This window comes from Falco peregrinus, chromosome 14 (assembly GCF_023634155.1).
Source record: "Falco peregrinus isolate bFalPer1 chromosome 14, bFalPer1.pri, whole genome shotgun sequence".
Classification (NCBI taxonomy): Eukaryota; Metazoa; Chordata; class Aves; order Falconiformes; family Falconidae; genus Falco; species Falco peregrinus.
This window is the reverse complement of record NC_073734.1, coordinates 6,495,091-6,522,990: the sequence shown is the minus strand read 5'-3', so window position 1 is coordinate 6,522,990 and position 27,900 is coordinate 6,495,091. Positions and strand designations below refer to the sequence as shown.

At 44.5% G+C, this 27,900-nt stretch overlaps 1 protein-coding gene across 3 annotated transcripts; it reads left to right on the top strand.

Annotated features, from left to right (window-relative positions):
* Positions 1-9,931: 9,931 nt before the first annotated feature.
* Positions 9,932-26,101, top strand: WFDC1 (WAP four-disulfide core domain 1). 3 transcript variants are annotated; one of them, XM_027779403.2, is made up of 8 exons: positions 9,932-10,036; positions 10,902-11,186; positions 17,611-17,806; positions 18,358-18,441; positions 20,137-20,277; positions 21,492-21,533; positions 22,389-22,461; positions 23,371-26,101. In XM_027779403.2, exons 2-7 carry the CDS (start codon positions 11,040-11,042, stop codon positions 22,439-22,441), a joined length of 663 nt encoding a protein of 220 aa, XP_027635204.1. In that variant the 5' UTR covers positions 9,932-10,036; positions 10,902-11,039; the 3' UTR covers positions 22,442-22,461; positions 23,371-26,101. The 3 variants fall into 3 exon arrangements, with proteins under 3 accessions (XP_027635204.1, XP_055675018.1, XP_005232244.1); XM_055819043.1 differs by lacking the exon at positions 9,932-10,036 and having other exon boundaries at positions 10,753-11,186; positions 24,822-26,101; XM_005232187.3 differs by lacking the exon at positions 9,932-10,036 and having other exon boundaries at positions 10,758-11,186.
* The last annotated feature ends 1,799 nt before the right edge of the window (positions 26,102-27,900 follow it).

The window sequence follows — 27,900 nt, the reverse complement described above, 5'->3', positions numbered from 1 at the left end:
GTGCCTACAGCTGCTCCAAGGAGCCGTGAGAGGTGTCCTTCAGCCGTCACTGAATTAGCCTTGCCATTTTGTCTCTGAAGGACTCAATGGTATATAACATGCTTTGAATCCTCTATTCCACCTACTGAATCTCCACTTACTCCCAACACATGGACTTTAGTCTGCATCACTCTTTTGGCGTAAAGTCTGAAGGGAAAAAATGGACAGAGGAACAGGCATTCACTCTGGGTAGAAGCAATGAAGTTCAGAGCACCCAAATATATGTGGACAATAAAGGAGTTGGTGTTTAACCACACAAGAAGCTATGATTAAATTAATCCACCATTCTTTTTGTAGCTCTTTGGGGGAATTAGATCAAGAAAGTAACAAAGGAATGCCACAGTCTGCCAATAATGTAATTAAGAAGTCAAGCCTCATCTGAGCTTTCTCTTGCCAAAGAGCTTGCTGATGTAAGTTGGAAAAAAAAATCAAATTAAAGACTTTAAAGAGAAGATGGAGAGATATTGTGAAGAAGTATTTGAATATTCAGCTATTTACTCCCTCCGGTTCCCTTAACATTCTCAGAATGCAGAAAACATGAATGGTGAAATAATGCAGCTACTTTGGGAAGTCTAGGCAGAAAAAAGTGGTTTTTTAGGGCTGGTTACATTCAAGAAGAGGTTAATGGCTTTGAAAGACAGGTAGACTTGGAAAGGGATCTGAAACTCATGCCAAAGCAACTGCAAATCTTTATCCCATGCTATGAAAACTTGCTGAAAGAATGGTCCAAACAAACCAGGTGTTCTTGTTTGGCCTGGAGTGTCCTGATAATAATTTGGAGGGTCTTGGGATTTCCCTCTCTTTTGCCTAGGATACAGCATTTTCCCTTGCTCCCCATTTTGAGGCACAACAGTGGGAACTTCAGTAAACAGGGAGCAAGGAGAGACCTTGTCCTGTTTGGCACCTGAATGGAGATGCGTCCCCATGTGTAGACATGTCTCATAGCCTAAGGCAAGGGGCAGCCTCCTCACCTTGATGCCTGTGTCAGACCATTCAATGTAGACTGGCAAAACATTTATGATTCCACTGACAAAACCAACACAAAGTTCACCAAAACCTAATTAGCCCACGAGACTAGTGTGTTCAGAGGTCTCTACGACACTTTAAGAGTGTTCTCTTCCTACTACTCATCAGATACCTAGTCACAGAGGACAGGTTGCCATGTTTCAGGCCGGGCAAAATATCCAGCTACTTGCTCTGTAGAAATGATTTGCATTGGAACATGTCCAGAATTGCTGGGCACTGGAAATCTCAGGGAAATTAACCCTAAAGAAGCAAAAAACCTACAATGTTGGGCAAAACTTGCATGTAAATCTGAACTCAAACCCTGCAAGCCCTGCGCCCACCCAGGGGGTACAAAGTCAGAGCTGTAACGTGCCAAGCAGAGAGATCTGATGACGTTGCTCCGTTACTTTTGGAGGGGGCAGGCTAGAGGGGCATGGACAAACAAGAAATGGGCTGGAGATTAACGTTTATGTATAAGTAAACATATATAATTCTGTCGAAATGTATAAAAAATTATCTGTATATATAACATAAATAGTTATATAATATATAATATTTAACTAGTACATTGAACCAAAGAGGAAATAAACATTTTCCAGCATATAAAATTCACATGGTGAATGGCAAAAGCAGCTGTGTCATGCAGAGCTGGGAGTGTACTCTCATGAGAGTTAGAGATGTGACCATCTTCTGCAGCCACATTCAGTGCTAAGTAATGACAGAACCCGGGTCTGTAATACAGCCTGGGTTTTAGCGCTGCTTTTAATCTCTGCCTGGTGCTAATTGGGTGTTTAGAGAGTTTCTGCTTGGTGCTTAGCTAACAGCGTCCAGATTGTTTCGCTGCAGAAGGAGGGACACCCATTGCCGAAGTCTCCGTGCAATATTCCAGACATTGACTTTGTAACAGAGATGTCACCATTTCTCATGCTGCTGTTCTCCCATAATATAAAGATCCTTCTCTGTTCTCCTCTCTCTGCCTTACCCAAATGGTTTGCTGCAGCTGCACGACAGCGGAGCGCAGAAGCAAACTGAACATGGCAGCGAATGCAAAACATCGATGGACCGTGGCTGAGGCACAGCGCACCCGAAGTACCTTCATGTTCCCCTTTATGTCAGGAATGGAAAACGTTGTAATAGGCAACATCTGTGGCAAAATGCAAGTTACTGTCATCCTAAAAATGAGTGGCTCGCTGGAGGACAATAACTTTCTCATTAAAGAGACTCTCTTCAGTTGGAAATTTTTGTGCTGAGATAAAAGGTGGAAACTCTCCATGTGTCCCTCCCAGCCTGCTGAATGATTCAGAAGGAATTGAGCCGGAATACTAAACCTTGCTGTTCAGGACCTCACACAGAGACACAAGGGGAGGAAACCCCTTCTATTATACTTCTTCCAGCACCTTAAAAAGATTAAGCAATGTCTGACTGCTGAAAGAAATTCCTTGCTGAGCTGAGGAATGAAATTGGCCAAGACATAAACTATGAGACGCATCCTTTTTATTGGGGGTACGTACATCAAAAAAAGACACTACCTGAGGTCTCTTGTGTTCTCATGCCACATCAAAGCTTGCAAAAGCCCAGGGACCTTTTGGAGAGGACTTGTCCTCAGGTGTTCAAGGGCATGTGTGAATGTAAGCAAGCAGGTTTTGGAACGTTCTTACAGGAAGTTTTTGCTTTGCAACGCAAGTGATGATTCTCCTGCTTTCTGATTTTGAAATAACATGTAGTTGTATTTAATGCACAAGCCAAGAGGGGATTCAAAACAGTGCCTAGGGAGAGTGCAGGGATGGAAGCCAGAGTCTGAGTTCCATCTGGGCACCAGGAGTCAGTGGTGAATGAGATCCAGCCCACTTGGCAGGGTGGTTGGATAGGGGCTTACATGTCCCCTTTAGACCAAGTAGATGATGGAAATATATGTACTGACTTCCAGACACTGCTGAAGGACATAAAAGGGAACACTCCCAGATAAACCCAGTCTGCAACAGCTCAAAATACTGCTGCCTATCTTCAACCAGCTTTAGATAAGACTTTTATCAAGAGGTCAAAGGCAAGTGGGATTTTTTATAGCTTGTTTAACCCTGCTCCTCAGATAAGAGAAGACAAGAAAAACTATCTGTCTTCTCATAGCAAACTCCTTAAGAGCAAGGAGATGATACAGCAGATGTGACTCTCAGGCTCCAAAATCCTTGAATCTCTTCTAAGAAATTCTGAAACAACATTACTGACTGCAAGTCTTAATAACCCCATACAGCTGATGAGCTGCAGTGGTACTCCCTGCCCTGCCAGGTCCGTGCATGGCTGCTGGTTCCTGCGGAGAGCTGGGGCTGTGCTGTGGTGGAAGCGCAGCTCAAGGTGCACATCACCAGCTCTTCTGGAGAGCATTGACATCCTCAGAGCTGATGTAAGGAAACATAGTTTTTTCAGAACTCTTAAGACATTTGTGTTGTGGTTGGATCTGGGAAATCAGTGTCCTCGCCAAAGCACTCCTTGCCTCAGAGCAGCCACAGCAAAGAGTGAGGGAGTTCACTTTTAATAGTATGTGGGAAGTGGAGGTTAAAGTTTTCACAAAGGAAATCATATGCAAACACAATGCTGATACATATCTGGCCCTTCATCTGCCTTGTGCAGTGTTTGCAGGTGCCACTGACAGGCACTTCCATCTATTAGGCTGCTGTTTCTGGATGTAGGCAGGATACTTTTGTTATGGGAAACCATCTGTCTCTGGGACTACGGGCAGGCAGATTTTAAGCTCACAGAAACGCAGCGCCAAAACCAAACTGCTTGGCCCTGGCCAAGTCTTCGTGGGTCAGTGCAAGGAATCAGCCACCAAGTAACCCCTGTTTCAATGTCATGGGTAAAATTGTGACTATGCTAATGGCACGTGCCTTTTACATGGCTTTACTAGTGTCCCTGCTGACATGGCTGCATGGTCCCTGGCTCTGACTTGTGCCTTATGGTGGTCCAAGCAAAATAGCATGTGCCCCATGCTGCTTTGGACCCCCCAGAGCACAGCTCTGCTTTTTTAGGGCCAGGGGTCCCTGAGTGCAGTCTTGGTACCGTCAGGGAATTTAATTTGGCTGCTGTAAAGTGCTGTGGATTTTCTGTAAAATCCATGTGAATCCACAAACTAACTCCCCATGTTTTCCATTTTAGGGTGAAATTTGTCCTCCAGGGAGATTTCTCTGAGGTTTCCAGTCCATGGCTCAGCTTCTCTTGGTAGCTGCAGTGTGAGGGCTTCATGGTATGTCCCCCACGCGCATCCAAAACATGCAGCAGTCCCCACTGGCCTGAGTGAGAGGGAAAGGGTCCCTACTCCCCCCAGCCCCTCTAGCCTCCTCTCCCGCCTCCCTGCAGGGACACTAAATGCTTACAGAGGTCTCTTTGGAAACAAAAGACTTTGGGACAACAGTGCCCCAGAGGGAACTGGCACAAGGAAGCATGTGGGCAAGAACCACAGCTCTGGCAGTCCCACCCAGAGGAATTGTTCAGGACTGGCAGCGGTCTCCATGGGGCACACAGCATCCCAGCAGAGGCACGGCCACATGCAGCACCCCAAAGGTGAGTCTCTCCCACAGACTGAGTACCTTTCCACCTCATAATTAATATGATGTTTTGATCATATATTTGAAGACTTCCTGGTAATTTTGTTAGTGGGATGCAGTACTCACAAGAGTGCTTCTCTAATAGCATTCATCTGCTTAATTTATATCTCATATGCAATAAAGCTAGTTAAAAATAGAGACACTTTATATTCTTCTTTATAGGCCTTTCCAAATGGTCAGGGGCCACTTAACATTGACCTCTGCCAGGCTTTGCAAGGGCTTGAGGCCAGATGCTTAAAGAGAATCACCTGTCTGTGTTTTGAATGGCTTTTGATCTTTTATATCGTCCTATAAATTCCCGATGGAGTTCGCTAGTAGCAAACATCTGGCACAGACACAATAGCCAGCTTTTCCTGCTCAAAGAAATGAATCCATACTGAAACCCAGTTTGGTGTCTGCCTGTGGAGCTGGCCATAAAATAACTCCCTGGGTGAGAGGGTGTATCATCTGGATTCAGTGCCACCCCTCAAGAGATGCTGCAGTTTCTTTTTTTGTTGATTATCGCATTCAGCCACGTGGGTGGGCACAGGTAAGGGACTGCTAGTCTGTGCAGTGAGCAATCCCAAATGCCGGCTGGGCTCTTAGGCAAGAAAAAAAAAGGTAACAATTATAATACTGCTGCTCTAGAATATCTTACACATAGCACAGGGTGTAGGAGCGACCCTACAGATAAAAGCGATGCCATCTGTCATTGCTGGGGAGCCCAGCACTTCCTATGGGTTTCCCTGAATTTCATGTGGCAGGTTTAGCTGAGGGAAGCTGAATCAGGGCTATGGTTTTCCTGTGCTTATATTCACAACAAAAACACTCTGGGTTTACTTGATCTTGCTGATTTCCTAAAACTGTGTGGAAGTCTGACTGGTAAACCCCCAGGGCTTAGCCTTCTCAAGGCAGCCAGGAGCAGCAGGAGCAGCATTCGCTTAGTTTTTTGTCACTGTGATCAGTGTTTTCCTGATGTATCTGACCCATAAGAAGCCCTGGGACCCTTTGCTGATCCCAGCACACACCTGCAGGTCTCCTCCAGGCCACATAAACCCCGTTCCCAAGTGATAGGTCAGACAGGACCCCCCAGGCTGGCCACCAGCACCTGGGTATGCAGGAGGAGGAGGAGGAGGGGGGAGGCAGAGCAGCTGTAACCTTGCCTTCCCACGGATCAGGTAATAGCAACAGTCTCTGACCTGCTTAACCCCCAGAGAACCATTGCCCTTTGCTGTTGGCAACAGAACCTGTACAGAGCTGGGGAGGAAACTGCAGGCCTGTAAGCATCACAGATAAGGAACCTGTAAGCATCACGGACAATTGCAGCAACCCCTGGCATAAAGATATTGTGATTATATCAGGCTAAAATGAGTCACCTCATGCTGCTGGAGTTGTGTGCTCTGAGGAAACTCTCTCTTTGACATAATCTTTCCTTAAAAGTCAGATCTTTCCTCTGGGAAAGGGGAAATCTTGGCTTAGGCTGACCTACCTCATTTGTTTTTGGCGGGAGAAAGACATTTTTCCATGGCTGCACAAACACCCTGTGACTTTCACTCAGAACCTCCCTGAGAACATTTTAAAAAAACATTATTTAATTCATTCTAATTGGGCAGCATGAGTCCTTCTTCCAAAAGTGATTTTATTCTCCCAGCCTGATAAAATGCCCATCCTTTTGTTCAGATACATCTTCCTTGCTGTAACAAATGATGCTGAAAGTTTCAGAGGTCCTGGGGAGATGCTCAAGTCTCAGCCACGTTCTCCCACCATCGTCTGACAGCAATTTATGTTACTGCAGGGTTTGGCTTATTGAAACCATTTGTGGAATGGAAATCTGCACAGATTGATGCACAGAAGATGACTTTGCTTAGTGGTGATGTATGACGCGGTCTCATTTAACATCCTCAAAGGCAGTAGGAATTTTGTGTGAGGAAACGCACCACAGATCTTGAAGCAGAGAAATCTTGACTTAGTGTGTTCTGCGTATTCCCTGGACAAGCACGTATAAAAAAGTCATTTTATTATGAATGACACAACCAAGCGCAGTGTAAACTTTCACTAGTAGAAAATCTGCTTACTGCTTGGTTCACACATGTTTTGCACCTGGCCAGGTGTGCTGGTTAGTGTGTGGCTTTTCACTTTAATGCTTTCCCTGGGCTAATTGCTCAGTGTGGGTACCTATGCATTACTGTACTTGTCGCTTTCCTTCAGCTGTCAGTATAGCTGCCCGCCTGCTGAATGCCCAGGATTTCAGACAAGCAGGAGCCAAATCTAGCCAAGACATTATATTAATACAAGGGTGGTTTATACCAGCATCACTTATTCCACTTTGCATAGGATAGCCATACAGCAACCTCACATGGGTGTAACCAACACCGGAGGGAGTTGCTCCACGTAGAGTAAATGACTGTGCCCGACTGTTGTTTGTAGATAAGATGTAGTCTAAGAGAAAATGGCGGTTAATTTTCTCTCTTTCTTGTAATAATAGTTTTTACAACATCATATATTATCAAATACCTAGCATTTAAAGTAACACAACTCAGAAATCTGCTTAGCAGTAAATTTTAAATTTCTAATTATTGCCAGTGGCTGTGTTTGCTAAGGATTTGTGCCCGATTCCTATAATTACTTCACAAGCTGCTAAGAATGCTTTATACTAATAGTTTGAGCCACAAACCTGCAGAGAGCTGCTTTGTTAAACAAGAAACTCTTCAGAAAGTCAAAGCTGCTTCTTTTTTTTTTTCCTTTTGCTTTCTCTTTTTTTCTTTTTTGTTTTCTGAATGGGCCATTCAAAAGCAAACTTGATAAGACATAAACTACTCTGTAGCAGGAGCAAGGAGCCTCCATAACTGTGCAAACTAAAGCTTCTCTTGCTTTAGGTGTGCACTGGGCTCCTAATAGGAGGGCAACGTAGATATGAAATGGGTAAAGCTGTCCTCCAGTTGTCCTGTGATGACACATCCCTGCCAGGGGATATCTGGAAAAGGTGAGAAGTATATCCTTGCCAGCTAAAGAAGTGTCTTAGGCCTGTAAAAAATGTAAAATCCCTTACTTAGTTTCTAGGACAGATTGAAGGCAGAACCACATGAGGAATGGAAAAGGGTGGCATGAAGAATTCCCTCTTCAGTGTGAATATAGAGCACTGAAGCACAGAGCCCTGGCCCAGGCTGAGCTTTTATAACTCTAGCAGACTGGTGGTGCAGATGGAAGAAGGTCTAATTTCAGCAAATCACCCACCCCGTGCCTCAGTTTCCCCAGTTGCTAGTAGGGGTAATCCAGTCCAGGCACTGCATGCAGTACTTTGGGAAGTTAAGGTGAAATGGTTGTGTGCAGGAGGCCTAAGTTCATTTTTATGTGAAGACCATGACCAGCTGTTGCAGTTTGGTCCTGCAGGAGAATTCTCACTTTGGTATACAGTCCTTGAACTGTAATGCACAGAGCCCAGTTTCTCCTGGGTAAATGTCAAAGCTTATATCTGCCAAAAGAAAGGCCAGTAAATAGTGTCCAAAGTAGCTATTAATCTTTAGAATTAATTGCTCCAAGTCGAGATTGCAAATATATGGATCAAACAACAAAAAAATAATTTAAATTAGGGAGATTTATCGTGAACAGTTGTTGTTTCATGCTGGTTTGGGTTTCAGCAAGAATAGACAAGTGAAATATCAGCACAAAGACATAATTGAAGCAGGAATACTCTAAGAAAAAAATCTTGTTTATTCTGTGCAACCAGCCGTATCATTTGTCACCTTACAATACAGGAGTCAGGACACTGGTGGGAGCTCCTGGTTGTGCCTGAAAGGTGCTTTATCAAGGTACAGCTATTAATATTGCAACAAACAGGAGAGATTTGTTTTTAAAAGGAATTGGAGGCATCCTGTTGTGTCAGACAAAGTTCTCTGAGCAATAAAAAACCAAGCTGAAGTCTTATGGCAGTGATATATTCCTCTCTGGATGCACTGAAGATGTCTGAATGTGCCTTTCACTAACTCCTGTACTGATTTTGGATGATATTTGGATGACATCTGGGTGCAGATGACAGTGACTTGTAGGTGCTGAGCTCAGCCTTATCTGGAGGTACCACTTCGGTCATTAGGGAGTCACTTCCGCAACCACAGACTGACCTGTGGACATGGGTTGTCCCCAGTCGCCCTTATCAAATGCAGAAGAGAAGACAGCCTGAGGGAATTGACCTGTTTAAAGGCAAACTGGGATAAATACTGTTTTAAATGGGTGGCTACAGGTTTGGAAGAGAGGAGAACCAGCAGGATTGTGCAAAGCAGGTGACAAGGACCTGGAGTCATGCTTTCTGCTGAGAGTCTTCTCAGCAGCCTGGTGGAGGGTGATGAAGCCTCTGTACCATGAAAGGCTCTCCAACCCAAATGCACGCTCCCTGTCCTCATCTGTCCCAGAAGCAACTGTGCCATGGGGTCCCCCCAAAGCCCGTCATCCCCAAAAAACCCTGTTCATGCCTTAGGGAGTGACTGTCATACCATTGCAGGAACAACCTGTGGATCAAGCAGTGATGAGGATTATACAAACACAGCAATATGCGGTCATTGCATCTCCACAGGGATCCCCTCCCAGACACTTGCCATCAGAGCTCCTTTGCGAGTCCATAGACTCCAGCAGAGGCAGGGCAGCTTGCTCTGCCTGTCCCAGGAGGACCTCCTTACACTGCTGCAGCTGTGAGGGGGGTTGACCCTGCCAGTTTAACTCTTCATTCTCTTTCTCCACCCTTCTTTCTCTACTTTCCTCCCATAACAGTAGTATCTGCTTGGCTTCTCTTACCAACTAAATTCCCCGGCATGAAGTGAACAGCTTTTGTGGCTAAGAAGATTTCTGTGACAGTAGAGATATGGAAAGGTCTGTCCCAAAGCTCGTAACTGCTAGAAACCCTGTAAACGCCCAATCTCTAAATAAATCAAATATGTTCCATTAAATACAGAGGTTTTAAAACCCACACTTCACTCGCTCTTCAGATTCCTATCACCATATTCTGGCAAGCTTGGAGGTAAAATCCCTCGGCTACCACCTACATGCAGCTGTTGACGCTTGGGCATGGATCAAAGTGACTTGCCACAGCTTTCAGGTATAAGGAAGAATTGGAAGATTTTTTTTGTATTTGTCCACAGGGTCTAACGCTCCTGTGCAGACCCATTTTACAGCAGATATAAAATAAATTCATTGCATCCACTCTGCTCTGCCTAGGCTATAGAGCAGGGCTGCAGTCAGGCTAAACTGAAGGCAAGCAGGTCTTAGTGCTCGTATCTCGACTACCTTTGTTGTTCTATTTCTTCCTTCATTCCAGGTGGAGGCTGGACAAGCTGCTGGAGGAGAAATTCGTGAGGGATTATAAAAAATCCAGCCCCCACATTTGGCTCAGGAAGCCCTGAACAGCATTACTGAAGGCTGTGAAAGTATGTGCGTGCACACATATACATATGTATCTGTACTCATGTATATGTAACAGTTGCCCTGTGCTCATACTTTTTCTTTGGCACCTGCCTCTGCCTCTGTCCCAGGCAGGATGCTGGGATGCTTTCATCCTGACTTCATAAGTACATTCTTGTCCTTCAGGCACCTGGGTGCCTGAATGTCCACGTAGCTCTCTAATACCCCACGTCCAGTCTCTCTGTCACTCCCATTGTCAGCACAGCCTGACTCACGTCCCCTTCCTTGCTTTCCATTTGGTCATGTCATTTCTAAATCACCTTCCTTCCCTATTCCCCACCCATGCATATGGATTTATTTTTCCCCAATGGCCATGCCTTCCCCTTCTTTGAAATCATTTGCAGAAAGCTAACGTCAACTTGGTTTAATTAAAGCCCCTGCATGTTTATCATGTCTTTAAATCATTTCCTTCAAGCAATCTTCACATGAAGTTATCACTTTGTCAGAACATGATCCAAAACCAGAGCTCAGGGCACAATGGGAAGCACACAAAGGGAGAGCTGAGTAGCTTGGAAAGTTTGGGTGAGCTGTTTGTTAGAAGCTGCCGAGCCCACCCCTCCAAGACCTTTATTTCCCCCTGCGGCAGCTGTCATCTGATCCCACGCTTTGGCTTTGAATGGGGCTCTCTGAGGATGCCAGATGTTGGGAACAAAGGTCTAAAAATAATCTTTCCAAATAATCTTCCCATCTATCATTCAAGGAGAGCATGTGCTTTGTGCAAACATGTGAGCCGAGAACCTGATCTAACTTTGAGTAAAGAAGTTCAACAGCAGCTCCTGCCTTCTGCTTGTGGGCTCCTTTATTTTTTTTTTTTCCCCTTTCCCTTCCCAGAATCTGCGCAGCGAGAAGCAGCTCTCACCAGCGATCAGCCCTCGCTCTGCCTCCCACCCTGCCTCCCTCCCTCCTTGCCAAGACTGTATCGTCTGGATCCCGAAAGCCGGGCTCCTTATTCGATCTCTCCCTGGGAAAATGGATTCCAGGGTGCTGTCAGAGATGCATTTCTGTAAAAAGATCTTCACTGCAGCCTTGTGTGTCTTAGTTTTGCTGCTCGATACGGGCTGTGCAAGGAATCTCTGGAAGCGTGCTCTACATCTGAAAATGACAGAGAAATATGATGTGAGTAAACTGCGGTGGGTGATTTAGGGGGAGCCGGGTATGCTCACCGTGAAATGGGAGTTTTCTTTATCTGTCTGTATCATTTTAGAATAAGACGTATTTGAATCCGCAGGCTGTCTCCTTATAACAGGGTTGCACTGAGTTTCCCAAACTTTTGCCACCTAGCTGCTGCAATGGGAAGCTTGTAAAGCACACTCGGAACAGTGAGGTGTTGGTACGGCAGCGACACTGCTTCTCCTAGAAACTTCATCGGGCAGCAAGGGAAGCCAGAATGGGGAGAAGGGGAATGCAAGCCCTGCCTGCCTGGGAATAGATTTAGTGAAAAGAAGATGTGATTTATTGCTTAGAGCAGGAAGAAGGGTCCCCTGCCCAGTTCCTCCGCTGCCTTTTGGGGTAACGTTGGGCAAGTGTCTGGCTCCTGGGGACAGTGTGTACTAGAGGGATGGTGGCATTGCCTAGGTTTTTGTAAATCACCAGAGCACAGAGACCTCCAGATCCACAGTGTCAGAGTAACATACCAATCACCTTAATGGGCATTGGGGGCTGATCAGAGAAATCCGCTCTCCTGGGGGTGCTTTGCCTGGCACGTTCACAGGGAGCAGAGCTGCCCACACCCTGGCAGCCGCTCCGTGGCACCGTCTGTCCCCGCTCACTTTTGGCAGACTTGCGTGGGGTACTGGGCGCATCCACCGTTTCCAGATCTGCAATGGTACTTAGAGCAGTAGTGCCAGAACTGAAACTAAAGCAGCAACAAGTTACTGTGAGTGGAGGAGACAATGGTGCTGGGTCTTGTTCTGGTGTGTCTGGGCCAAAAGACTGTTAGAAGTGGCCATGGAGGAAATTGGGAGGGAAAAAAAAAAAAAAAAAAGAAGATAATTTGATAGCTTGACTTTCAGGACCTGCTGTTTAGGAAGAAAAAAAAAAAATTGAATCTGAAATTTTGACTTACTCCATTAAAGTCCCCTGAGGAGCCAGCACTGACCCAAGGCTTCTGCCCCTTGAATCACTTAAGTGGAAGCCCCAGCCAGTCTGTTTTCTCGTGCCCAGGTTTCATAGCATCTTCCAGCCATTGCATGTGCATAAACAGCTCCTCGGTGTCACATGGGGATTCCTCCACTTGTTTTCTGCAGCCACGTATAAGAGCTTTTAATTTAAAAAGGATGCTTTTTTGACCATGACATCTAGAGTGATGTTTGGGGACAGTTATATTTGGTTTGTGTGATTGCTGACTCAAAAGTGTGACACATGTCTTTCACTCGTGCTGAATGGACCAAAATACTGTGCTCTTGTCTCCTTGAAATTTTGCAGAAAATTTTGTGCTGATATTTGAAAGGCACCCCAGTATTTCACAAAAAGAAATTTTGTTCATTGTAGCCTCCCCTGGGACAGAGTATCATCTGGTTTGCACTTTAATTGGGAAACAGTGACATGAAGTGCTGTGTTTCCTGCAAAAATCACTCACTGGAAAGTGCATTTATTATGATGTTCTTGTGTCATATTTCAATGCGAAGCTCAAATTTAATAGGACCTACGAAGTGAATGACCCAGAGAGATAGGACAGAGGTAGAACAGGAATTTACATGTTGATCTTCAGATAATGGGCTCTGTAGAAGCGCAGAGCTTGCTCCCCTGAGGATATATCCTCCTCTTTCAATCTGCAGTTCTTCAAAGGACTGTTTTTTCTGGCAGTCGTGAATCCAGGTGCTACTGATCTGGCAAGCTCAGCTAGAATTGCTCACAGTGACAGAGACAGCTTATCTAGGGAAAACAGAAAATGCTTTTCTTTTTCCTTCTCCTCAAAGCCTTGTAAGGAGGAAGGCGTTCACTCTCCATCCTCCTATCCACCAACAGTCAGTTTTGGCAGCCCCTCTTGTTTCTCAAAAGATGCTTTCTTTTCTACCAAACGCTGTATGTTCTCTACAGTTCAGAAATCAGAGGCTGTGGGTGGAACAACTGATCTGTGAGTCACTTGGACAGAGGGATAACAGATGGAGGTACTTATGGCAACATGCAGCCATACAGGAGTTGGGCCATAGACATCCCTGTGGGACCCCCAGAAGGGCATGGGCAAGGTCTGTAGGGGAAGGAGGTGGTGGGGGTAGGGAGCTGACTGAGAGTTATGTTATCTGAGTCCAAAAAATGGACTGCAGCAGGAGGAATGCATCCAGCAAACTGCTGGCGGCAGAATGATGAGCAGGTGCTATGATGAGGACCTGCCTGGAGGTCTGGCCAGGAGTGTTTCGTTAAGGTGTCTGAGGAAGGGTGTTGGTTGGCAAGGAGGGCTCGGTTCGGAATGGAGAAGGGTGAAAGAGGAGAGGGAATGCAGTGAGAAGATAAAACTGGCAGTCACAGTGGGATAGAGGAGCTGGGCTTCCAGTTTGTAGCAAATCCAAGTATTTTACAGCCAGGGGGACACTTGTCAAGTTCAGTGATTTGCAGCTGGTGTTCTGCAGCCCCCGCAGTCTGTGGACTGTTTCCAAAGGGCAGAGGGAGGGAGCTACCTGTGAGTGGTCTTCAGTTCGTTATCAAGACATCCCCATGTCTACTGGGAAAACCTGAGGCAGTCTTGATTTTATTCCAGTGTCAATTGCATCAAGTGTTTCAGAAAAAAGGTCCGGTCTTCTTTTAAAGATTTCCAAAAATGAAGAATTCCTCACAGCTGCTGTAATGTTCTTCCAACAATTTATTTACCCTCCAGCTCGCTATCATAAATCAACCCTGAGATAGCCTCTTTCTCTACCAGATTATCACACCTCCCGTAAGATTTCTGTCTTGCGTATGCCTTGGAGTAACGTATGAGCAGGGCAGTCCTCGGCCTCCCCTTTGAAACCTGCATGCACACACCAAAGTCTTGCACTGTATTCCCTGCTTTCCAGTCCTCTAATTGCTATCGTGCATCTTCTTTGAGCCCACCCTACTTTTTCAACAATCTTCTAGTACTGCAGACACCAGAACCAAAAGTGCTAATCCAGAGTCAATAGCAGGAGAATATTATTCCTATTGTTTTGGTCTTGTCCTTCAGACAATTTAACCCTCCTTCAGTCTGGTATTTGCAACTTTGATCCCCAATGATCTGTGTGTTTCCAGGTCTTTGACTGAAATGTTGGAGGGCTCTAAATTCCTCCCAACCCTGTATTGTTTCACAGAAAAAATGGTTTATGGCCAGTGTTTGGAAATACCTGCCAGGGGCAGAACCGGTGACCACAGCCTGGGAATAAACCTCACGCATGGTCTCAGGGGTGGCCGTGCAGAAGATGAATTAGCAGGGAATTGTGCTTCCACACAAGCCCAGGGTCCAGTTTCAGGCACAAATAATAGAACAGACCCGGAATTCTTTGGAGGTAGACTGCATCCCACGGTTACTATTGAAAATACAGGTTGAGAGTGAGCGATTGCGGTCAGGTTTTTCTGAGACATCTTTCCTGACCTCCAGGGTTGCTCAGCTGAACTCTGAACTTTTCTCATTTGTTTCTGGATATCTCTAAGGCAGATATTCTCATTAAAAGGTTTTAGTAAGTGGCCATGGGAAACAGCAGTTTGACTCGGGCATTGAAAAATATTCTTAAAGGAAGAGGTCCTGACTGTCGTCACGATCTGTAAAAATAATAAATCCGAGCTATGCTCAGAGCCACACTGTGAATCCTGGGAGAGCTTTTAAAAAGACCTTGCAACCCACACCTGGAGATACCCTAACCAGATTATTTTGGGAATGAGGGAATCCTGTTTCCCACTAGGGTTTTATGTATAAATAAGCCAGCGGCAATGATTTTATTAGACTGAGTGCGTAACGTATTTTTTGACCCTGAAGTTTTGAAAGAAAGGGGTTCAGGGCAATAGGTGAACAGAGAAAATGGGCGGGGAGGTCATAAGGTACAAAGTTATTTGGCTAAAAACGTTATATTGTTCCCAAACGGAAATCTCATTCATTGAGCCAGCTGTTCATTGCAATTTTGGCTTCTTAGTTTCTGAATCATCTGTGAAGCAACTGCAGTAATTGTTTGGGGGTTGGGTGGGTTTTTTCTTGTATCCATTATTGGCCAATTTTGGTCACATTTCAGCCTGCAGCTGACATTTCAAGTAACAGAGTAGTAAATGGTGACCTTCCAGGATGAATGCTCTCTCCAACAAGACCGGTTAAATGTTTGGAACTGCATAGATATACTCTTAAATGCTCTCTTATATCCCAAAATTATACTTGGTCCAAGCATTTCCTCTATTTAAAATCCAACAACAGCAAAAAAAAAGTTGAACTTTCAGTATCTTCAATTCAAAAGCATGTCATTTGAAAGCTGGAGTGTTTTCAGCTTTTGAGAAATGGGGTGATGTGATAGCTTACACTTTGTTTTATACTTTAACATTGAAAATATCAAAATTAGGAAATTTTATTTTTCAAACCTATTTTGTAGTTCAAACAGCCTACCAGTTCATGGGAAAGCAACCTCACAGAAGGAGTTTTGAGCAGTTTCTTGTTCACTGTATAGAAACAACAAAGGAAAAAGGATAAAAAAATCGTTTATTGATATTGGGAACAAGTCAGGCTGATAATGGGAATGGGGCAGGAGCCTGTCATTTGTGGAAATATTAGGAATCCCCTGTCTCACCCACACAGACACACTTAACCAGTTAGAGATCTAACAATGATATGGATTTTTTAAAACATAGATCTAGTGAAAGAAATTAAAACTTTTAATCATCCTGGCTTGTCTCTACACTTCCACACTGGCTGACACTCGATTGCTGTGCAACCAGGCAGCAGAGAACCTTTGCTGCGCTCCGTTTCCCCCAGCTATGGCTCAAAGAACCGAGGTCAGCTTTGGTGTAAAAGCCACCCACCACCCTACCAGCACCATGCTGCACCGTGTGCAGTGTGCAAGTCAAATTTCTCACATCAATACCACAAACAATGCACATCGATATTTCTTGTGCTGTTCCTTGGGACTGCCTTTATGCTCTGCATTACAAATTATCCCAGGGGAGGGAAGATGATGTAGTTTTCACGATTGCTGCTCGGTCACATGCAGCAGCAGAGGCTGTGCGGGCCAGTGGTCGGTCCCCAGGCCAAGGAACCTCCTGGGGCCTCTCCTGGGACATTTTTTGGCCAGTAGATGTCAGGACATGCTGTTTCGCAAAGGCACACATGCTCCACAGAAGCCATTGGGAGGTTTCCAAAAAAAGAGGATGTGGCAGTGTGTAGATAAAGAGGGATATGAGTCTCACCTCGTATTTCTCCATAGCCTGATGGTGAAATTTCCTAGAGACCCCCTCAGGGACAGTTGCACCACGTTGTTTCTTGGAATATCAACCCCAGTTATTTGTCACTGATTTCACAACACGGCAGCGATCGGGCCAAGTACCTATAGACTCATAAACGCAACAGCCTGCTAGCGAGTGCATGGCAGCGCTCACGTCAGACCGCTGGCTAGATGCTGATCTCTTTTAAAAGCACAAATCCTGAATCCATCTTTTAATTTGATTAGAGCTTATTGTTTCTTAATAGACCTGAGAATGTTTGCCCTTTCTGAGTACTTTGTGCTGCTGTGGGGAGCTGAGCCCCAGCCCAGAGGTGAGTGGTTTAGCCACAGGTGAGAAAGGAGTGGGCTTGGGTGATTCATTCACCTCTGTCGGAGGGAGTTGGCTTCTTGCTGAAATCCTGCCAGTGTGAATAACATCTGAATGCTGCCTCTTAAAAATGTTCCTGGTAAAATCCGGTGCCTGTTAATCCACTTTAAATCTTCCTTGTCCTTTTGGTGTGCAGTGAGCAGCAGCTGGGCTCCTTTCTGCTGTAGTCAACTGTGGCTTCATTTTCTTTGGGATTAAACTGACAGATCTCACCCAGATCGTTTCATGTTTTAGAAATGGTCTCCAATTTAACAACCCAGGACCCCACAGGGGATAAGCTTGAAAGACACCCCGATAAATTCTGGTCCAGGAGAAGGTGATGAAGGTAGAAGAAGCCTATTGAGGAGACAGGTGCTACTTGGGACATTATAGTTCCAGGTCCCATTGGGGACATAACCTCAAAACAATCCAGTGTCATCATTTCCACTGATTTACTATTAAAGTGTTTGGGCATGCTTGTCATGAGGATGCCTGGAGTCTTTCTCTGTGTTTCCCAGACAAGTATAAAAGACTTCAAAAGATATTTTTTCTTCTACCTCCTCATTGTCATTGCAATAACCTTAATTATGAAATGAGTTCCACACAATAATTTGGTGGTTTGGTGTTTCCAAAGCAGTGTGCTAAGGTGACCATATAGCTGTCTCTTCAGTGGGCTAAAGACAGGGCTGGGGAAGCTGAACAGTTAATTCTCCTCTCTAATGAATACTTGAAAACCACTTTGAAAATCCCTCTTCTGTATCAACTGATGGGATGTTTGGTATTCACCTTATGCCAAACCTTTGTTTCCTTTTCTTTTCTTTGCAAGGATTATGAGTACCCTCTTCATTCTCACAGTTCCCACTACCAGAAGAACGACCGCTGCCCCCCACCACCCCAGACTTTGCCTGACCGAGCCTGTGAGGTGCCCAGCTGCCGCTCGGATTCGGAGTGTGAAAGACACAAGCGCTGCTGCTACAATGGGTGCATCTACGCCTGTCTGGAGTCTGTACAGCCACCACCAGGTAGAGTGGACCCAGCGATCAAAGTGGTAGAGAGAAGCATGCAGAAATGATGGTAGTCACCCCCCTGTGCGTTGGGTGTCGGGTGGGAGGCACGGTTTGAATGTGAATTGAGGATAAAGCTTCAGTTCCACACTTCTGATTTCTGGATTGAAAAATTAATCTAAGGCAAGCTGGCGCTGCAAAATTTCCACCAGCACAAACTGTAGAAATCACTTGAAGCCAGTTCTTTTCCAGAGATTATATATTCAGGGAAAGAAGTAATCCCAATCTGAATTAGTGCTCACATAAGCGAGGCAGCTGTCTCATCTGATGTGTGCCATCGGAATGGAGGATGGGCAACAAGAGCTGCTTTGGCCTTGGGTAACATCTGTGGTTCTCTTGCCACTGGGACAAGAAGAGCATGAATATTAATATGTTGCTGAAAACTTCATCCTTCAGGAGCCTGCAGCCTCGCCACTGGCTGTTAGAGGAAATCTATGACTTTCCCATAGCTGTGTGCCTTATGGCTGCTCTGCCTTGACTCTGTCATTTCTTGTTTCTGTCTTTCACAGTTTTAGACTGGTTGGTTCAGCCCAAACCCCGCTGGCTGGGAGGAAATGGGTGGCTTTTGGATGGCCCAGAGGAAGTCTTACAAGGTACAGTACATTTCACTGTCTTCTCTGCAATATTGGTAATTATACAAAGGCACTAAATAATACATTCATCACACACAGGGCTTGCCAGGGATGTAGGGAGGCTGGGGCTGCTGGAGTTATCTGGAGTTTCCATGGGAATAACTCTGTGTGGTGCTGTGGGCTAGTTTCTGGTGCAGTAAACCAGTTGCTTTTTATGGATATGGCTTATCCAACAGAGCACTAGGAATAATCCAGGGAACTGGCTCTGTATCCATTCTTGACATAAGTAGAAATATATCTTTTTTTTTAGAAAAAGGCTTTATCAGCATACATATATTTTCTGCCAGCTTCCTGATAGGCTGTGGGCGGACTTGGATTAGATCTTTTAATCCAGAGTGGCCTCATCACACAGATGCTTGGGGCTGGGGCTGGGGCTCTTGGGTCTGAAGGCTGCTTTGAACAAGAGCCTTGGCAAACTGCTGCAGAGTTGTGTAAAGCTGACATGGAGCTGGGAGCATCTAAGCTTGGAGATTGCTAATGAGATTGGGCTCCTCAGGTTAATTTCACAGGGAAAAGTCTTTTAATTAATTTTTTCCAATACCTCAAATAGAAACAAGGAGGGAGCTGGGGAGGTGGGAAGAGAAGTTTTCTTCTACAAGACATTCCCAGATACATGTATGCCTGAAGTTCTTAATTTCTTCATGGAAAAGCTATTCCAGCTTTTGATTAGCGTTAGTCAGACACAGGTAAATAAATCACCTTCTCTGGTCTTACACAGATGGTATCAGACTTGCCAAACCTTGACTTTCATCTATTATGGAAGCTCCTAGTTCTTCAAGGGACAATTCTGCCTCCAGCTCATTGGAGTTGCACTGCTAGAAATAACATAAAATAGGTTCCTTCTCATCCATCCTTGTCATGATTATATTATTTGTTCTTATCATAACACCTTCATCTCAGCTTAAGGGAGTAATTAGTGAAATAAGAACCATCAGTCATGGCACGAGGATTATAGCAGAGGTCCTTGAAATTAAAATCCTGGCAAATGAAGGGGTGGAGTGTCCCTGCATAATCTGTACCTTTAATGAACACAAAAAGTGCCTGTGACTCCTGCTTTACTTTCTTATTCTGCTCTGCACTTGCTGGATACCCACAGTCAAGGCGGTTAAAGCCTCCATTTGCAGCAGGGGGTGGTACTGCCTTTTTCCATAGTGAGTCACATCTGAGGTTTAAATTCATCAGTAAGTTAATGGGTGTGGAGCAAAGAACAAAGCAGCAAACTGCCAGCTTCCTGGTCGCGTTTCCCTGATTCCTCACCCAGCCCGAAACACTGGCTGGAACAGACTTAGGGCTGCTTGGAGGGGCTCGTGGAGGGACCACCCATCAGTGGTGGGCAGTGGTGGGCTGTCTTCACCGCTGTCCAGCCCGCACACAGACCCTGCAGAACAGGCTGTGGGGTGGCTGTCATTACAGGCGATCAGGCTGACCCCCGCTCCCCATGTCAGGCTAGGCACCTCAGTTCTCCCGTAAGGTGTGAGCTGCAGCACCTGCTCTGCCAGGCTGCTTTGGAGGTGGTCACCCCTCGGTACCCTTGCATGGGAAGTGGTCTGAGATCTCATCTGGGAGGTGATACAGAAGAAGGTGGCCATACTGTCAGATTTTGGATACCGGTGGGTGTTAAAGCCATGATTTATGACCTGCTGGCTTCTTTTGCAGCTGAGGCCTGCAGTACCACGGAGGATGGAGATGAGCCGCTGCATTGCCCCACAGGCTATGAATGCCATATCATCAACCCGGGCAACACGGCTGAAGGAATTCCTAACAGGGGCCAGTGCATCAAGCTCCGTGGAAATCCAGGTCAGCTGACTGGAAATCTCCTGTCCTTTCCTGCTCTGTCATGCAAACACCAGTAAGGGACGATGTGCTCTTACTGGCTTTGAGGGAGATCTGGTGGTGCATCTGGTCTCATGGCCTCCCTGTGTTTCCTGGTCAGCCCGAGGCCCCAGGGCAGTGTGTGACAGCCGGGCTGGGAGACAGTCCCATCTGCAGCAATCTGAGGTCTCTAATGCCCTTGATGTTGGCTGAGCTCTGTGAAGTACCCAACGCAGGGGACGTGCTTCTTGTTTGCTCTGTATGCCTGTGTCCTTTGGGATTGTGTAAACTGAACAGGGAGTAACCTGCACATGCCATTATTACACAGCACAAAAAATCGAAATAATTATATATTACTACACACTTAACTAAGAAACATGAGTTTCAAATTCCAGTTTTGACTTCTGATTTTGCTTTCCGCATCCAAAACATTATTCCCTTTATTCTGCTAACACATTTGCCCAATAAAGGACCTTTTACAGGCCAAGCTGTTTTCCAGGAAAGCTCATAGCGTGTCTAGGTATGTGTAACTTCATTGCGTGGCAGGGTATGTGTTTGCACTGGGCTACAAATCACCTCAGTGGAGAGAGCGGAGACACCAGTTTTGCCATTCGGTCCCTGTGAAAGCCAGGGGAAGCATCAAACCAGATCTCTGAACTGCTTCCATAAAAGACTAAGATTTTCTTCCAGGGGTTTTTGATCATCTCTTTCATTATTTTATAACTTTTTCTTTAATAACATCCATAGTAGCTAATGTAATGTATAGCTATATGGCTCTTAGACATGAGGTATATTCCTAAGAACTTAAATAATTATATAATTATTTATATAAACAGAAAAACCTAGCTGGAACTTGAATTATGTAAAAACTAGTAGATGGTCTGAAATTTTACCCAAATTTTCTTTTGTTTAAAAAAGTCTGTGATTCCTTGACTCTGTAAAGAACATAACATGCTAGTGGCCAACAGTTAAACACTCTCAGGGAGAGTTGTGTCCACATAGTTCAATAATCTAAACAGTTTTATAAGGGGTTTATAACAGCCTACAGTACATCAGCTACCGAGATCTTTTATTTTCCTGTTTTTGAGGTTACTATTTCCATATCTATAATTTCTCTGTGCCGTACATAGAAGGCCAGAGTTTAACACAAAGGATGAAGTCTAACTGGATATGTTCTTATTATGTACCTTCTTTTGCAGATGGACGCAACCTGAGGCATAAGTATTACAAGGAATATTTTGGTAAGCTGCTGGCGTGAAGTGTTTGCTTTTATTAAGCTTTATAGTTATTGCATTGCTCACAAGGAATTTGCTACTTATAAAATGAAGGTTTGTACGTAGCAAAAAGAGATGCTTTAGTCTCCACTCTCTCTGCCTTAGTCAAAAGATCCTATTTTAAGGTCTGCAAGTCCCTGACTGTGGACTCTGAAGAATCAGTATCTCCAGCACTCACATTAACACAATGTGTTAAATGGTGCAGCCTTCTGCCAGGGGTTCCCACCCAAGGGGTGAGAAACACTCAATCCAATAACCTTTTGTTATGTTTAAATATATTTTTGGAGCTTTGCTCATGGCCCAGAACTCCTTGCAGACCAGCACAAACCTCTGTCAAATGAAGGGTCTTTTGCCAAGAGCTTGTACAGTGGTACGTGATAAGAGATGGCTGGAGCCCAGTGAATCAGTCGTTGTTATCTGCAGCCACCAGAGGTGTCAGGTCCCTTGCACAAATTGATAGATATGTGTCTCAAAGAAAGCAGAAGAATCTTCCAGAAGATCTCTCTTCTCGTGGCTTCAAAGCTCCTGGTTCCTGCTAACTCCTGGATCTAGAGGGGTACAGTCAGATCAGATTGGAAGTGTTGTTCAGATATAACTAGATAACATCTTTGATACAATAAGATTTACAAACTGCCAAATGTGGCCAGCTTAGCTGATATAACCATGAAAGGATTTCCTTTCCTCTGTCCGGTGGGCTGTTGCAGCTCTCCCAGAGAACTGCTGAATAATAAGACCAATAAAACCGGAATGCTTAGGGAACCTGGAGAAAACATTTGCCGCAGACTAACATAAAAGCTGACTTTGCTGTTATTTGTCTTACAGGGAGCAATTCCAACAATGTGGTTGGCTATGTGAAAAACCAGCAGAAGATTTAGGCTAATCAAAGTGTGCCTGGGTAAGTCTCCTGTGAATAAAGGTGAAAATAATTGATGCTTATTATGCCATCATTTAAAGAAATGGGGGTTTTTGAGGGTAAAGTTACCTCTCATCAAAACACCAGTGTAAGGACAGCACCTTAAAACTATGTACAGGGGAATACCTCAGGCTCCGTCCAACACCTATGCTGACAGATGGTGCTGCAAAAGTATCCTGAGAACCTGCAGCCTGGGAGACCGAGCTCTGCAAACTGTCCATGGAGAAGTTAATGCCTTTCACAACTGTTACTCTCCCCTTCCCACTTTTTATTCTAATTTCACAAGATGCACCTGATTTGTTTGAAGAACCTTTGCCTCGTGGGTGTTCAGAGGATGGAGTGATTTTCAGGATGAAAAACAAGTACTGCAAAAATTTGTGTGCCTTAAGACTTTGAACTTTCTGTTTAGGGGCTTCTTCTAATGCAGGTATAACTGCTCCTGCAAGAGAAATTTAAAAGCTCTTTATGCTGGACTGATCACAATAAGGGCCAGTCTTGCAAATACTCAGGCACGTGTGATTTTGTGGGATAACTTTATGTGTGGGAGCAGTTGCATTGAACATTGTGACCCACTCGTATGTGTATCTGGCCAGAGTGAAGCCAACTTGAAAAGCAGATCATTTCATCAGTCTTTGAATTAGACAAGAAGGCAAATATTTATTATACCAAAGTTTCTGTCCCAAGATGGTTTTCTCAACACTTTCAGCTTCACTTTAAAACTAACTTGAGCTTAACTGGCAGTTACGAAAACAAAGCAGTTCAGTGTTTCTTTTATGTGCCTACATTAGGCTGACTGTTAAGATTAAACAGCTACATAAGGACAAGTTCTGTGCAAACATCCCAGGATGGATAAATATTTGAATTCCTCTTTCTTGTTTGATTTTCACCCAGCTGGACCACTCTGTTAAGCAGCTGTCAAGGAACGCTTTACCCAACAGTTTTCTGTTTTGGAAGAACGCTGATCCCAAATCTCCATGAGCACATTTCCAGCATTACCCCGATCCCTGCCCATCAGTGATAAAAAGACTTCACTATTCAAGGAACGGGATGAGTCTAGATCTTAAGCCTAACAGGAGGGGGAGAAATGTGATCCCCTGAAAGAAACCACACCGTTTATGAGCTGCCCTTCTAGAAATGAAATGCAAATACCTCCCAGCCGATCCCTATAAGCCACAGTGCCATTATCAGGCTGCTGGAACAGAGCCTGCCCTTTATGTGCGTATTATGTGACGGATTCAGATTTAACGACCATGAACATAACACAGTATTATAAAAATGAAGTGACGTCAGAATTGTACCTAATTATCCTATCTAAGTTACATTAAAATAGGCAAGACTGTAAGACTAAAGGGGCTCTCTGGATCAAATCCAATGCCTGTCTATCTCGAACAACTACTTTAAATAAGCCTTTTCATAAGCTTAAAGTTTGAAGAAACCTGCAGGTTTTCTTCTTTTCCTATTTATACCTAGGGTTCACCAGGTTTGACACCCAGTTTACAAGCCTAAACCTGAAGTCTTAAGAATTTGAGGCACTCTAAGCTAGAAGCAAAACCGGTTTTATATGTTTTCTTTTTAAGTTGCTTTCCTTTAGCTTCTCAGTCTGGTAAGCTGCAAATTGAGGGCTAATGATGGAATAGATTTCTTTCTACAATATCTAAGCAGACACACTTGTGTGCCAGTCTTTTTAAGTTGTTGGGTTTAGCCAGCAAAGTCAATAATACTCACAAAATATACAGCTGTGGTTTTGTACTTGCAAAACCTCAGGAAGAGGGCCGAAATCTGGATTATTTGTTGCACATATTAGGGAAGCAAATTCAGGATAAATTTGTGTGATTAAAAGGACTGTCTGGCAGATGGGCAACTGCTCTTTAGAAGTCCTGTACTTTTATGTTGACTTCCATAAATCCTTACAGTCAAGTTATTAGTATTTGGGGCTTACAGCTTCTTTTAGCTGTTTAGCATTATGAAATGGAAAACACATTTTCTGTGGATGTTTTCCTTTTCTGTGGCAGTTCTAAAGGGACAGTTGCATTTAATTTTGACAAATCTGACAGAACTGCTAGGCAAAAGAAACTAAGTTTGCTTCCTCGTTTAGTACGTGTCCCCATCTGCATGCATAAAATTAGCATTTTAATATGCAGATTAGTAGCAGTGTATATAAATACCCAATCCACAAACACAAATGTCTGCTTCAACCCACAAACTATGGGATTTTTTTTTCCACTCAAATGATTTAAGCCAAAGCTAAGACGCCTATGAAACACTTGATACTTTGCATATGACATTTGCAGCTGGAGAGATGAAAGATGCCAAACTGCTCTTCTGTTTCCTATTGTAAACAGGCACACCCCTGGATGCTTTGCAGAGCAAAGGAACAGATGAAGGGCTCCACATTTACCTAAATATCTTCGTTTGTTGAACTCCATTCACTTCTTGTGCCTTTTTTCCAGGTTCTAGGTATTAAATGCAACACCATATTTGGACAGCTCTATATTTAGAATTTTATCATATTCGATTTCATGCAATGATACCTTAATTCCTGCTGGGAGACAGTTATCGTTCAGTCTCACTGTAGGCCAGAAACTTTCTGCTTTGCCACGGACATTTCTTGACAACTTAAAGCAACACAGCTGGTCATGAAAGTCTTAATACAGCCTTGTTCCTAAGGTGTTGCTCAGTGAAACAGATGGATTTTTTTTTTCAGCATTACTTTTTGCAGAAAAATCAAATTCTGAATAAAGGAGCAAAGGCCTTCAGTGGTTACTGCTAAGCCCCAAAGATTAAGTGCCAAGCTGTTCTATTTAAAATTCAATGCCTAAAAACCTGTCAGGATCTAGTTAAAAAACTTGTGTTGAACATTAACAAATTTGCAAGATTAAAACTTCAGATCTCAACCTAATCTTGCAAAGCATCCAAAAACGTGCTTAATCCAAGTGGACACATTCACCTCAGTGGCTGGTTTTTTTGCAGCTACAAAAGCATGTACCCGACTGCCTTCCTGGATGGGGTGGTAACGATACTTTCTACTTGCAAAAAGATTTAAAAAAAAAATAATTACAAATTAATAATTTGTTGTTGGATTTCTGTTTACTGGGTGTTATCGAAGACATCACCCTTCCTTATGGTGCTATAATGCTTGGGGTTTTTTTGAAGTTAATTCTTTTCAAGTTATTAATTGTCAAAGTCAGAAGCAAAAGCCACAGACACTTGTCTAACTGCTGTGTTTTCAACACCGACATCCAACACACGTTGAAACGAAACACAGGCCAAATGAGTTGTCCTCAGCTTGTCTTCTCTCCAAAGACACTTGGCTTAACAACAGTCTTGTGAAGCGCAGTAGGAAATCGCTAGTGTAGGATGTTTCTAATGTTTCCATGTACACTTTAAAGCATGTCTGGTGCTATAATAAACTTTAAGTGTATCACTGTGTGCTAGCCATGCTCATGGCCTTCCAGATCCTCCAGCGCTGCTGGCACTGCCAGGGGAGCACCTCTGCCTTCCAGCAGCCAAGGACCTGTGGCAGCCACCGGCAGACCCTTCCCAGTTTGTGCCCATGGTGCTTAGATATGTGCAGGTTCTGCCACTTCGGTGCTCAATAAAAAGTGACCAGTATATTTTTCAACTCTGCCTAGTTCCAGTTGTGTGTTCTTGGCATATTGTTTGGCTTTGAATGATGAAAAAAGAACAAACCTTTTAAATTTTCGTTGTTGGAAGAGCTCAGAAAACATAGGCACAGGGATACAAAAGTCATTTTGTCCACTGGAAGGGAGGTGACAGACCCCCGAAGCACATCTACCACGTGTGTCCCCTTTCAGAGGGACCACCTTTGTGGGTCAGATGCTCCTTCAGTTCTTGGCACCTTCATTTCTATTGCCCAAAGAGAAGCTGATGGACAGTGCTCTAAGGAGGACAGTGATGGTGTCCTGAGTAGAAGGTGACCCTTTTATTTGACCAGGCATTTTCCTTGTTGATTCAGAGCTGTTGTTTGCTGCCTGCTGGGTTTCAGCTGCCAGCTCAGGCAGTTTGCCCTGCAGAAGCAGCTGCTCAGACAGCTTTGCAGGAGGCCAAGGCTTGCTCGAAGGGTGGAAAAGCAAACGAAGTCAGAGGCCAGCGCTGGGCTGGTGCCCGCTGCAGGATGCCGGAGCTGAAAGAGGAGCCTGGTGCTGAGAGGCTGGGCTGCTGAGCACTGCATTTCCAGGAGCATGTAAGATTTCACCATCCCACCAGCTCCACCCACACCGGTCCTGCTCTACCTGCTTGTCAGGAGTGGGCAGGAGTCCTTCTGCATTGCTTCCCTCCTGCCCTGACAGCGTACCAGGGGACCCCAGAGAGGAACTGCCCGTAGTTCAGCCAAGGAGGGACCAGCAGTGGGCTTCTTGGTCCGTCTTCAGTGGGTTTTGAGAAGATGCCAGCCAGCACTAGCTGTCAGGGTAGCTCTTCAGTCTGGCAGTGAAGTTATCGTTGGGATCACCTGAACTTCTGATGGCAATGGTCATGTGGCCTGCTTGGATGGGGAGATTATGGGATGTGTGTACATTACTCATGCCTCCTGCTGTGAAGCGTAATGTACACTTGGCTTTCAAGAGAAAGTTCTATTTGTTGAACACTGTAAAATTATGGTTTGCTTTCAACTCATTTCCACGTTAATGCAAGGAAATACAGTTTCTCTTGAGGTAGCTGGCTAACGGTCTTTGTGGAAAAAACCATTGTGTGATCGAAGGCATCATCTGCAGGTGACACTGAAGTGCCATGGGTGCATCCAGCTGGAACCAACAGCTGGAATCAACAGGACAATTATAATAGAACCTCGTGAAGTCAGGGGTCTGCATTAATACCACAGCGTGCTTCTCTAGGTCAGCAATCTGCAGAAGTTGTAAATATGAGAATAATAAAAGATAACTGCTATAATTTTGGCATGCCTAGCTCAGAGCTCCATTAAGCTTTATGGTGCAGAAGTATTTTGGTTACCTTCAGGAAACTATTCCGTAGCTTCATGAGCAATGAAGAAGCCTACGAGGTGCAGACAATCCATAGAAGAGTCCTTAGAGGCTGACAGTTTCTCTTTGCCCACTACGTAGCAGGGATTTGTTCATGCAGGGGGTCCTTTACTTCTCCCACCTCACACTATCTACGCGGGCGAGATTCTCCTCTGGAGATCGTGTTGGGTGAGCATCAATTGTCTATGCATGGTGAAAGGATTTACAGTGTCATTTAGCATACTCTGAAGTTAAATAAAAAGGACACCTTTTTCTGGGGAGTCTACAGAGGTAAGTCCTATTTCTTGCCATTATTTTCTCCTTCTTGTTACATTTCTATGTAGAAAAAGTAGCAAGAAACACGAGGGAAGCTGTGCAAAACAAAAGAGACCTTTTGATGGTTTCCAAGGTGGAGATTTGAATGGTGGGGCACATGTCACCCAGT

Excerpts from the sequence above, each read along its gene's own strand:
- WFDC1 (XM_027779403.2), top strand. The coding sequence starts at position 11,040 with ATGGATTCCAGGGTGCTGTCAGAGATGCATTTCTGTAAAAAGATCTTC. Across the intron at positions 17,807-18,357 it reads GTCTGTACAGCCACCACCAG|TTTTAGACTGGTTGGTTCAG; the intron begins GTAGAGTGGACC and ends TGTCTTTCACAG. Across the intron at positions 21,534-22,388 it reads GTATTACAAGGAATATTTTG|GGAGCAATTCCAACAATGTG; the intron begins GTAAGCTGCTGG and ends TTTGTCTTACAG.